Source organism: Mustela nivalis, assembly GCF_964662115.1.
Source record: "Mustela nivalis genome assembly, chromosome: 11".
NCBI lineage: Eukaryota > Metazoa > Chordata > Mammalia > Carnivora > Mustelidae > Mustela > Mustela nivalis.
Window position 1 is genome coordinate 50,702,962 of NC_139030.1, and position 13,715 is coordinate 50,716,676.

At 41.2% G+C, this 13,715-nt stretch overlaps 1 protein-coding gene across 5 annotated transcripts in view; it reads left to right on the forward strand.

Annotated features, from left to right (window-relative positions):
- The window catches only part of STK39 (serine/threonine kinase 39), a 298,465-nt gene that overhangs the window by 231,424 nt on the left and 53,326 nt on the right, over positions 1 to 13,715 (forward strand). For all 5 annotated transcript variants that reach the window (XM_082689250.1, XM_082689249.1, XM_082689251.1 and 2 more), the window contains 2 exons: positions 3,489 to 3,541; positions 7,596 to 7,664. In XM_082689250.1, the coding sequence (XP_082545376.1) occupies positions 3,489 to 3,541; positions 7,596 to 7,664 (122 nt within the window). The remainder of the gene's footprint in view (positions 1 to 3,488; positions 3,542 to 7,595; positions 7,665 to 13,715) is intronic.

The window sequence follows — 13,715 nt, forward strand, 5'->3', positions numbered from 1 at the left end:
TTTCTTTGTTTTAGAAAGAGAGTGTAAGTGGGAGCGAGAGGGCAGGTGGTGTGGAGGGAGAGAGAGAGAGAGAACACCAAGCAGACGCCGCACTGGATACAGAGCCCAAGTTGGGGCTTGGTCCCAGGACCCTGAGATCGTGACCTGAGCCAAAATCAAGAGCCAGACATTCAACCAGCTGAGCCCCCCAGACACCCCAAGATTAACAAGGTTTTTGATAAAAGTTATCAAAGGTAGCCTGGGTCTTAAAGCTGTTACTCTCGAGTGTTAAACATTTCCTCTATAAAGTTGCACAGACATTTTCTGGCCTTAAATCATACCTATTTTCAGCTTCTTTGAAATCAAGAATATCCTGTGCCATATCAATTAAAGTAAATGTACTTTCAATTAAAGGTGTTAAGTATGAGTCTGAAAAGATTAATTCTTTATAAAAGGATGACCTTCAGTAGTTAGATCCAATTAGGCATTTTTCCAACTATATTTCAACCTGATGAGACAAGTCTACTACTCACAATCAATCACTGTGATCTTTTCAAAGGCAAGTATTTTAGGTTCAGTGTCATAAAAGAATGACTCGATTAGGCAACCTCCATAACTTGAGCCATAGTTGATGTAGAGATTATGGGTCTTGGATATTGCTTCTGTGGTATTAATTTTGGAAAAAATTAATGTGTGTGATGATATTCTGGATACAGTTCTTATACCTCTCTTCTGATAGCCTTAGTAGGACAAACTTACTTAGACAAGACTGACCAAAAGAGAGAGAGGGGGAAGGAACAATGACTTAAATTAGCATCAAATCAAATTCTTTTTCATTTTTTCCTCCTCCTGTCATTTCATTATTAAATACACTATAAATAGTTGCTTTCTTAATGACCTTTTTTTTTCTCTCACTGGACTGTTTTAGTTCTAATTCAACCTTTGTTGATATATAGCACATAAAACCAAGACTATTAAATAAAAGAACACTTGCTGATCTTTTTATGGTAATGTGAAAAATCTTGAGGAATATTGTTTTTCTCAAAAGTGAAAAGAATTACGCTTTTTTGTATTTGCATTAGGTATTTCCAGTGTAGAATTGTTGGTCCTCAGTCTGCCACTCGATCTGTCAACTTGGAAAGACCATTGAATGCGCTCATCTAAAAAAATGGAAAACAAATAGTACCTACTTTGCATATCTCAAAGATTGATTGCTGGAATCAAATGAGATTTGATTCATGAGATTTGGTATCAGTGTTTCTCAAGGTGTGGTCCTATGATCCTGGGGTGGGGGGGTCCTTGAGTTGTTTCCAGGGAGCCCATGAGGTCAAACTAATTTTATAATAACATTAAGAAATTGTGTGCCTTTTTTACTCTCATTATTTCAACAGTTAGAGTGGAATTTTCCAGCGACTGGCAACATGATATGTGTTATTGCAGCAGATTGAATATAGAAGCAAGAATAAGAACCCATCTATCTTAAGCCAGACGTTGTAGAGGTTTACAAAAAGAAAAAAAAAAAAGTTTGAGAACTGCTGATGTATATGAAAGCACTATGTGAATGTGTGGTGACATTGGTAGATAAACAGGGCCACAGGCAAACAGCCCTACAATGGTAGGCACTGATTGTTCATGGCCTGCCCCATCTCCCAGGCGGGGTCACTTGGTCTGGTGTCCAAGATGATCTCTGAACTGTCTTGTGTTGTCTGCAATTTCATATGATGGTCCTGTGTCTACTTTTTTAGCCTGAGAGTCCATAATTTTCGGTCCTTGGTCCTGAAAAGAAGATGTTAAAAGAAGCCAGCTTCAGCTGCTATTATCACCCCCCCCCCTCCATCCTATTCTAACTCTGAGAAGAATAGTTACAGTCAAGGTCAGGTCACCTGGGAAAAGATGCACAGTGGTTTAAGGCTCTTATATGACTATGGCCTGAACTTGGGCATCCCTTGGATTCCTAACCCTTACTTATCTGTTGTGGAAAAGTGCAGACTTTGGCCAGCTTCTCTAGGCATGGAGAAGGGCTTTCTCTAAGTCAGTACCTTGCTTTTGTCATTTTTCTGGGCCTCCTGCATTTAGTGTGGTAGGATGTCATAAGACCTGAAGAACCAAACTCAGGCTGGAGACCAAGAAAGGCCCAGAGACTGGTGGCATCATGATGTGGGCACTGTACATAGAGACCTGTAGATACTACCCAGAGTTCTAGAGTCCCAAACTGGAGAACTAAACAGGATTTGATCATACTCTCCTGGCACCAGAAGGAGGCTGTTTGTGATGGGCATTCAGGCCATCTCTGTCTCTCTTGGATCTTTGGCAGCTGACCAAATAGTTGAGTGTTCGTAGAAATTAGTATTTCCTGTTTCCTACTGAAATTTCTTACGGTACTTTTATTACCTTTAATTGTAACATCTGTTGAGAGTTACTCATAATATTTTAGTGTTCTTATGGGAATTTAAAACCATTCTAATTATAGCTCACTGCCCTATATCATTTCTTGAAATAAAACTTATATCTTAGGTATTTACTTGGGCCATATTTCCCTAGCGTCAGTTTTTGGATTGAATATACATATGTATGTATATAGTACAGGGCTTTATGTAAGCATTTTATATTACTTTTAAAAAGTTTATTCATTGGATAATTTCACAACATTCAGGGGTTCCCCTCTATGTAGATAAAAAAATTTTTAAAGATTTTATTTATTTATTTTTTTGACAGAACACAAGCAGGGGGAGCAGCAGGCAGAGGGTGAGGGAGAAGCAGGCTCCCGCTGAGCAAGGAGCTCAATGCAGGGCTCGATCCCAGGACCCTGGGATCATGACCTGAGCCGAAGGCAGAGGCTTTAGCCCACTGAGCCCCCCAGGTGCCCACTGCCTTTTTTTAAAAGATTTTATTTATTTATTTGACAGACAGAGATCACAAGTAGGCAGAGAGGCAGGCAGAGAGAGAGGACGAAGCAGGCTCCCTGCCGAGCAGAGAGCCCGAAGCGGGACTCGATCCCCAGGACTCTGGAATCAAAATTTTTAATAACAAAATACATATCCTCTTGTGGGCATTTTGATGCATGATTTAATGCACAGTGTTGTCATAAGCTTTACCACTGAGACTATCTTCCCTATTTGTTTCACTTTGAAAAATAGCTGCTGAAATACTATTTTCAGGAAAGATATGAAAAATGTCTCAAATAATGTTCATCCTAGACTGAAATCTGAAATTTTTAACTATGGAATTATATTTAAGGTTACTGATTAAGTGTAGATTTTATGAAAGAACATTTTATTTTTGGAATTTTGTGAAGTAAACATGTTTATATAAGGTAAATTCAATCAGTTAAATATCTCCCCTTTATTATTGTCATAACTATCTCTTGTTTTTGAGGAAGTACTCGGAGGTGACCCAAAACTGTAAATGCTGTCTACATGTTAGTAGCATCTTGTAAAAATTGGAATACATTTAGTTTGATTAAACTGTCCTTCACTGGATTTTAATGTGCTATGTGTTATGTGTTTCAGAAACTCCAGAAAGGAACTTAATGACATACGGTTTGAGTTTACTCCAGGAAGAGGTAAGTTTTAATTGAAATTATAATTTTATTGCTGCAAAGAGCATTGAAGAAATTGATTACAAGCGTGCGACGATCATTTGCTATTCAAAACCGCTCTCTCTAAAAACGAAGACGGGAGGGAGCGCGGGAGGGTCTGCAGTAATGGGGGAGAATCCAAACTGGACCGACCGCTGCTGACTGCATGAATTCCTGGGACATGCTGCACGCTTTACATGCACGTACAGATGGAATACGTGAGCTCAATCGTGAAGAATACCGGCACGGTGACGTAGGGCCTCGAGGACCCTGTGAATACCGAGCAGCACAGAGCAGTCCTAGTGAGAAGTGAGCCGCAAGTCAGATGTCACACAAAAAGTGCGCTACTTCTCCCCTCTCCTCTCATCCACAGAGCTCGGTAGGAACGTTACCATTCGAGCACCTTCCAGGGCAGGCTGCTTGCCCTCTCAGCTCCTGGATGTCGGGGGCTCGCAGACCTTGTCTCATTTCTTGTATCTTTACGCTTGACTAAGTGCCTGCTATGCAAGAGAAACTCAAGTCATTTTGGTTAATTAATGGATAAGTAACACATATGAACAGCCTTTGGAGACCACGAGATTCCTAGTTAAGCAAAAATTGCTGTTTCCACTCTTTGCTTTATAACCAGAATAACCCAAAGAGGTGAAAATCAGATGCTATAATGCTGAGACTTACTGTTCTCCCGGACCTCTCGCTTCAGATTTTTAAGGACATGAAAGCAGCCTCACTGTCTATATTGAAAATCTTTTAAAACACAATGCATGAGGCTCATATGTTTGAGTATATTAATATACATTAAGCTAATAACACTCCAAAATTATTTGTGTATTTGAGCTCCATGTAAGTTTTGATTCGATTAAATAAGTCGTATTTGCTAAAGTTTTGAAAATCTAACATTACGTTGTTAGAAATGCAAGAGGACGTAAACTCAGACATGTACAGGAGTCACAGCAAACGGTGAGGATTTCAGGAAACCAGACAGGCCTGTCTGTTCACGTTCAGTTTAAAAACAACAACAACAACACTGCTAGCCAGACAGAACAAGTTCCTGGGCCAAATGTAGGCGGAGACTTGCGGGCCCTGGTGTCTAGTCCCCTGTCAGCATGAAGATTTAATGATTCCCAGTTTATTTGAATTAAAGTAACATAGGAAATACTTGTTACAAAATATACGCAAATAAGGCCCCGATAAATTTGCTAATTGATCTTCCTTTCTGGGAACATCCATCCTGGGCAGTTTAAAGTCAGTCTATGAAATCATACAGGCACCAACTGCTATTATTCCAAAAGCTCTGTATTTTGTCCTGATATGAGAATATTGACCAGCCAATAGTGTGATAAAAATCTAGTAATTACATAATAACTGTTTCAAATAGGGTGCGTAAAAGAACAGATGCTTTTCTCAAGGGCTCCCCCCCCCCATCTAATTATCTAAATTTGACAGTGGCAGTAAAAATGAATTTGAATTTCAAGCGATCACAAAGAAATGAATTTCCAAGTTGAGGATTTGGGGGGAGAAGATGGCCCTCTCAGCGTCATCTGGCCCTTTGTGCTGGCTTTGGCAACCTCGTTTGACATTGTGGGTTGAGTCTGCTTTTGTTTCCCAGAAAGCGCTGTAGCGCTGGCTTCCTGATGATAGCTGGCCTTCCCTGGGCGGTGGGCACAGGCCATTAGTAACAAAAACAGCATGGATATATCACTGTCCCTCTGGGACTGCCGATGCTGTCTGCATTTCAGATGCAGTCTGCACTGTTCATGCCTGCATATTGTGTCTGCGCTGTACGCACCCATAAATGTGTCCTACGTCATAGGGTGTATAACACAGACAGAGCAAATATTCTCTGTCTTCACTTGAGAGCGAGCCGTCTGCATTTATTATGTTGCTGTATATTCTGTAGACCAGAGCCTATAGGATTATTTATGTTGATTTAATCCTGTTTACACATTAAGAACGTTAAGCAGCTTAAAGAAAAATGTCACCGATTCCCTCCCAGTCTCTGTTATGAACTATTACTGATATATTACTTACATGCATACAAATTACTTGGTTAATGGCCCACAAACGTGGACTTTCCCTTTGGGGTCAAAAATGGCCAGCATGACCCTTGACCCTTGTGCTATTCGAAAGCAACTCCTCTGGGATTCCGGGGTCCTGAGAACAAGAGGAGATGCTACAAACTTTAATTGCTGGGAGTGTCCTTTGCCTTGGTACTGTTTTAGTGATAGCCCACAATGTGGATTTGCTTGATTATTCCATTTTCAACTACATTCCGTGAGCATAGCTCCTTACTCAGATGTAGGATCTTACTTATACTTTAGTGGTGGTAATAGCAAATCCAGAGGTTTTGATAGATGATCAGTCCAGAGAAATGCCATCACTGCCTCCTGTGTGCCCTGCTCCTCCTAGGTAGGCACCTTAATTTAACATGCTTTTTATGGAGGAGTTTCTGGCAGCATCCAGGAGGATGAGATTATGAGCCCAGCATGCTCCAGTCGACGTTGTGAAGCTACATCACATGCAGAATAGAGCCTCTCACCCTAAATACCACGCTACGGAATCATTTTATCCCTGAGAGAATTTTATACGTTGTTTTTTTGTATTTCTAATAGTAAGAAGAACCCCGACATAAGCCCACCTTCTATGGAATCTCATACTTGAGGAAGATTCCTTTTTTCTTTTCCATTTCCTTCATGTTATTCCATGTCACTCATGACAAAAGGGAACGAGTAAAATGATGGACTGCCACAATGTCTTTAGACATGCATCGAGTAGACAGTGGGCTCTGAAAGTGTTTTACTGGACATCCTGGAGACTGGGCCGTGTACGAAAGGGAGAAAGAGAGCGCGTTAGAGCAGAAGGTACATTTCAGATGGTCTTTGGCTGAGGGTCATCATCATGGCTGCCACTGATGGAGTAATTACTGTGTCAGACACTGGGCTAAACACGTGAGAACCCACCAATGTGGAAGATAACTTTACCATCCATGACATGCTCACGTGAGCGCTTATGCACGTGCACACACACTTTCCGAGGGCAGCCTTAGGCAGAGCAAACTGCCACTCCGTTTAGATGCTTGTTTCGTTCAACAGCGATACATGGAGGTGCTCCCTGACTTTGGGACACACTCAAGGTCAAACCTTCTTTTAGGTTATTAGCAGCTGCTGAGCCAGTCTTTTCTTACCCAGCCACAGTTCTGGACGTTTGTGATAACGTCAGAAGGCCATGGGGACCATGTCCTCTCCCTTGTAAAAACACAGGGGTTCATAATGGCTCTTTTGAGCACACTGCCATTTACCAGTTTCTCTTTACAAAGTCTTCGAACAGACTTCTCTCATATTACCATGTTCATTCATAACCTTTCAATTAAGTGATTTTGGTTATATTCACTTGCTACAGTCTGTTCAGTCCCATCTTTATGAGATTTCTAACTCCTGTCACTTATCATTGAGAAACTACATTCTTTTATACAACCACATTTTCTAAGAGAATGAATCTGTTGCTATCAAATGATCAATGTCATGTTAAAGGAGTTTCTTAATAGCATAAATTCAAATAGCTCATCTTAATAGTCCAACAAGCTCAAAGGCTGTTTGTACCAAATATAAGGTTGTGTCAAGTGCTGCCTGTTCAACCTTTGCCATAAATTCTGACTCAGTAGCTACTAATGATCGTGAAGGATTGATGATGGCTGGAATTAACCTTGGCAAGAAAGAAAAGCAGTGTCATTGGGGGCCATTATGAGCTAACTTACAGAGGTACGTTTGAGGATTAAGTCAGGTGGTAGCCAAAGGGCAAATGTTTCTCTGAAAATGAAATCATAATTTCATTTAATCGCTGTTGAATAAATACCAGGATGCAAATTGTATATGGCCAAATATATTTTATATTGCTTCTGATTTTCCCTTCTGATAGAATCTGAATTATTGAATTAAAACACACATGGGTGATTTTCATAAATGAAAAATATCTTTTACATTGTCCTGGGTTGTTGATTTTTATTTTATGGTTACTAATACATATTCATTTCACATTTGAACAGATACGGCAGATGGCGTATCTCAGGAGCTCTTCTCCGCTGGCTTGGTTGATGGTCATGATGTAGTTATAGGTAAATCATTTTTTAGTATACAGTGTCATTTTGTTGATCTATCAAATGGAAATGCATTTAGAAATGGAAGTATTCATAAAGGAATAATTTACTCCGTTTTTTGAAAACTTCTTGAATTCTTTTATGTGGGGGAAGCATGTATGAGTCATATTTAATCTTCTTTTTTAAAAAGCTCTTAATGTAATTCTGTCCCATTTCATATGAACCTCACTCATTAGAAATATAACAAAGAGACTAGAAGACCCAAAAGCCCACATATAGCAAAAATATGAGACTGTAAATTTCCATGCACCAAGTGCACAGAACCTCTAAGTGCAGGAACGTCTAAGGTTCTATGTCAGAATTTTGTTGGGCATAGTTCCAATGGACATAGGTATCAATTTTCCCAACCATTAACAAGATTCATCACAAAAGTCTTAAGATTGGATGGGACTTAGAGATCATTCAGGCCAGTTCTTTCACTGTACGGACAGGGACACAGATTCCTAAAGGGATTCCGTGTGTTGTCCGGGGCCATGCCACTGGGTTGGGGCAGTGGAGCTTTACTTTGGGCACGGGCTCCAGTTCTACTGCTTTGAGAACACACAGGACTCACTGTCAGGAGCAGGACATGACCGATGGACTCCCCAAAGGGCACAGGAAGCAGAGAAGCTGTAAGAGGCAGATGCTGTCATCTAAGAAAAAGTGTAGCCTGGTTCCACCTAGCATGAGCATGAGACGGTCCATGCTCCTCAGATAATCCTAAATTTGTGAAGATTTTATAACGGAGCCCATCACTGGGTATTCACATTGATGGCCCTAAGTAATTAAAATTAGTTAATATGTTATTAATGTTAACTGTGACATTAACTAATTATATTATTTGCAATTATCAAGGTAATTAGGATAGTATATATGATGATAAAATGTCCTTTAAAAATAATCAAATTAAAACTGATGCTTAAAATGACTTGGGCCCCACGTGCACCCAAGTGTTTATAGCAGCAATGTCCACAGTAACCAAACTATGGAAATAACCTAGAGGTCCATCAACATCAACAGATTAATGGATAAAGAAGATGTGGTGTGTATATATATCTATATCTATATCTATACACACACACACACACACACACAATGGAATACTACGCAGCCATCAAAAAATGAAATCTTGGGGCGCCTGGGTGGCACAGTGGTTTAAAGCCTCTGCCTTCGGCTCAGGTCATGATCCCAGGGTCCTGGGATCGAGCCCCGCATCAGGCTCTCTGCTCAGCAGGGAGCCTGCTTCCCTTCCTCTCTCTGCCTGCCTCTCTGCCTACTTGTGATCTCTGTCAAATAAATAAATAAAATCTTAAAAAAAAACCTCACTTAAAAAAAAATGAAATCTTACCATTTGCAACAATGTGGGTAGAACTAGAGGGTATTAATGCTGAGCGACATAAGTCAATCAGAAAAAGACAATTATCATATGATTTCCCTGACATGAGGAATTTGAGAGGCAGGTTGGGGGGTTTGGGATACAGGGAAGGAAAAAATGAAACAAGATGGGATTGGGAGGTAGACAAAGCATAAGAGACTCTTAATCTCACAAAACAAACTGAGGGTTGCCGGGGAGAGTGGGGTAGGGAGAGGGTGGTGGGGTTATGGACATTGGGGAGAGTATGTGCTATGGTGAGTGCTGTGAAGTGTGTAAGCCTGGTGGTTCACAGACCTGTATCTCTGGGGTAAATAATACATTATATGTTAATAAAAATAACTAATAATTTAAAAATGACTTAGGCCCCTTAAATGACATGTTTTAACTTAAAAAGAAAGTCACTTGCTCAAAATAAGTCTTTTCCCCAATAATGCTGAAGACTGTGACTGAGGAAGCTTGAGGTGGATACACTGACCCATCAGAGTCAGAATAATCTGTTCCTATAAATTCTATAATATAGGTCATTATAAAGTGAATTACTTGAGGGAGTAACTGAGGTTTTAGTGGGAGATCAGGAAAGATACTGGGTCTGATGGTTTTTTGGTTTCCTGGTGGGAGTTGTTGAGGGGGGATAGCATATCCTTACTTGTTTTTCATTTATCAGTAGGTGGTTTATATTTTAATTGCAGACTGTTAGGTAAAGTGTGTAATTCTGTCTCCCTCGAACTTATCCAGCAGTTCTCTGCCTTCTCCTTTATCCTCTGCTTCCCTCTTTTTTTTTTTTTTTTTACATTTTATTTTATTTTTTTTTCAGTTTTCCAAAATTCATTGTTTATGCACCAAGCCCAGTGCTCCATGCAATACTGCCCTCCTTAACACCCACCACCAGGCTGCTTCCCTCTTTACATTTTTATTTCTTGCCTCTTACAGGAAGTTCTCTCTTGGCCCCACCCCCCGAGAGACAGCTCTGTCTCCACCCCCTTACAGCTAAACTCTTCAAGAATTGCCCCTGACTGTAATCCCTTTCCTCCCTCTGTCTCCTGAACCCACTGCAGTCAGGTCTTTGACCTGCCCCCTCCTCGCACCCTGTGCCTTTGCAAAGCCCTGCCTGGGGAAGGCGCCCACCCAGCAGGGGATGAGCCCTGAGTTGGAGCAGAGGTGGGCGCAGCTGGAGCAGAGTGACCCTGAGGCGTAGAGGGAAGATCCCTCATCTGTGAGTGAGGGCAGGCCACCGTCCAGTACCTCAACCCCCCAGTGACTCCATTGTTCCTCCCGCTACAAGGCACATCCACAGTGCTGGGCAGAGTTGACTATGCCTTCCTCCATGAGAACTTTTTCTGTTTGGTTTTTAGGATTCCATTCTTGGTTCTCCTACCTTATTGGTTGTTTCCTTCTCAGGCTTTTTCACTGGTTGCTCCCCATCCCACTGACCTGTACATATTAACATGAGACTCATGTTAACTAATATTAACCCAAGGACTCAGGTTGCGTGTCTCTCTTTTCTGTAGTAATCCCTCACTCCTTTGGTGATCTCCTCTCGTCTCATGGTATTAATATTTTCGTTTTCTAATTCCCAAATGTGTATCTCCAGCTCATACCTCTCCTTTGCATTCCAGACTCCTGTCCAGCTCCCTCCGTGGCATGTCCCCATGGAAGGCCGGTAGCGTCCCAGGTTTACTTAACACCAGAATCCAGCCCCTCATGTTTCCTCCTGCTCCCCCTGGCCCTGCTCCCTGGATTGATGCCAACTCTATTTGAGTGCTCCAGCCAAAAACCTGCCTTGTCCTTGATTCTTCTTTCTCTCCTACCTGATGGTCAGTCTACCCAAATGTTCCCAAGATCTGGCCATTATTCCCAGCCTGCTTCCCATCCCATTTCAAGCCTCTCTTATGAACCTCTCATGTGAATTACTGCATTCATCTCCCTGCTGGTCTTCCTACTTCTGTCTTTGCCTCCATTCAGCCTGTACGGGTACAAAGTAAACCGGATACAAAAGGCCCATGTAATGTGATTCCATTTAAATGAAATGTCTGGAATATGCAAAGCTGTAGAGTCCAAAAGTAGATGAGTGATCACCAGGGGCTGAAGGGGAGTGACCGCCAATGGGTATGCGGTTTCTTTACCGGGTGATGAAGTTGCTCTGGAATTAGAAGTGATAATGGTTGCACAACCTTGTGACTATACTATAAACCACTGAATTGTGCGCTTTAGAAGGGTGGATTTTATGATATGTGACTTATATCTCAACTTTTTAAGAAGCCAGATCACATTAATACTTTAAATAAAAGCTCTCAAATGGCTTTTCCATCCCGCATCTCAGGGGCTTACAGTCTCCTGCATGATCTGTCCCTTGTCACTTCTTGGATTTCATCCCTCATTTCTGCTCTCCTGTTGCTCATTCCACCCCAGCCATAGTGGCATTTGTCCTTGCTTTTCCTTCTTCCAGATCTCTCCTTCCCTAAGTACACCTGTCTACCTCCTAAGGCTTAAATACTGCCTCTCAAAGGGGCCTTCCCTGACCAGCCTACTTAAAATTGCAACCCATCCACCCCCCTCCACCCCCCTCCACCCCCCTTCCTCATTTAATCATTTTACCAAGTCTCTCTGGGTGTAATAGGCTGTCTGTTTCATTTATTTAGTTAACTACATAGGATTTTCCCCTGGAGCCTAAGTTTCTTAAAGGGCAGGATTTTTATCTGTTTTGTTAAGTGCTCTGCTCCCACCCTCCCAAACTTTGTACTTCACGCAGCTGGTGCTCTAGAAACACTTGTTAGAGATCAACAAATGTCATTCTTAAACACACAGGTATCTCATAACATTTACTTCAGGAACAAAGGGTTTTATGAGCATAGGTTCCTAGTATCTTAAGGATCTTATTTTGGGGAGTACAGAATTCAGGTAGCATTTTATAAATATGAAATATGTTCAACTTGACAACTGCACCCAAAAAAAAAAAAAAAACAAACAAAAAAACCAGTCTGGTTCAGCTTAGAGTGTCGGCCTCCAGAGATCTGAATGCTTTCTTCATGTATTTTTCCATCTTCTGTAATAAAAAGGGGTTAACATTTAAAGAGATTAAAAATCTTTTCTCCCCCTTTAGAATTTTCTCTTGAATTAGAGTAAATGTTTATAGCAACATTAAAAAAAAAATCTGAAAGAAGCAATAGTATATGTTACAGAGCAGTAAATGTTAGGATTTTACTGTAATGTAGCGAACATAAGTTAACAACAAATCCTTAGCCCCTCGCTTCAGGGCGATCTGCCTTTAGTGTGGGAACCTTTACAAACCATGGTTTGGATTGCAGAAGGAACGGTGCAGTGACATGGAGGGATTGCTTTTGTGCAAAAGCACAGCGGTGCAGAGATTAAATGCACTGTGTGTAGGCTGAAATCATAAACGCACTTCAGTTGAGCTTAAATACAGCTCTACCTTCAGGCAAGAAGCAGAAGACATTTTTAGGCCTTGAGTCAGTGGAAACAGATAGGACTGGCAGGGCTTCCTGGGGGGGTGTTGGTTTAAAAAACAAGTTAACTTGGTAAGATGCAGAGGTTGGTGATCTGCGTTTATAAATTTGGGTGTGTTGCTTGCCTGGGATGGCTGCTAAATGAAGATCGACCAGATCTGAGTCCTCATTTCACCTGTTTCAAGGAGGGATCCCAAGGATCACCGTTACCGTGAGGCAAGCAGAGCAACTTGTTTCCTTCTAGTTAAAAAACAGCTGATCAGAAGTTTCCTCTGCAATAGCAGCACAGGGGAGGGGAAAAAGTGACAAACAAAACTCCAACTCCTGTACAAAAGACAATAAAAATTCTGAATTTTGTTCAGGACTTGTGATACAAGATCTTTTTTTTTTAAAGATTTATTTAAGAGAGAGTAAATGAGAAAGAGAGAGCACAAGCAGGCACAGAGGGAGAGGGAGAAAAACACTCCCTGTTGGGCAGGGAGCCTCATGTGGGGCTCGATCCCAAGACCCCGGGATCATCACCTGAGCTGAAGGCAGACACTTAACCGACTGAGTCACCCAGGCAACCTGAGACATATTTTTGAGTCTCCTTTGAATGAGCATTATAACCTCAGCAGTAGAAGGAACATCAGTGGGTTTCTGAAGCTAGCCAATTGTCCATCATGCTCAGCAGCTCCTGCAAAGGCCCCCTTTGGGGGCTCAGGTTCCACAGTGCGTGAATGCTGGGCAGCTGCCTTCTGGAAAAATGCCTGCTGACTGTTTTTGCTGGGTTTTAATACCACCATTTCCTGGTTTTTAGGATATATATCTATATCTGTATCTATATCTATCTATCTATCTATGTGCGTGTATACTACGCATATATATACATACACATATATATATATTTTATATTTTTTTAATTTTTAATTTTTAATTTATATATATATATATATATATATATATATATTTTTTTTTTTTCCCTTTAAGTGGAGGTTAGAACCAGCTGTTGGAATTTCTTTTTCCTGAGAAGGGAGCTGTGTTTCTGCAATCATTTATACAATTTCCTGTGGTGGAGTTTGACCAGCCTGACTCATTATTACCGCACTGGAAGCTGATATTAGCTATATAGATTCTCAGAGCTCTCTCAGTGGACTGTTGGGCAGACTGTTGATGGCCCTGGAGTGCTCTTTTCCTGCAGATGAGAATCCT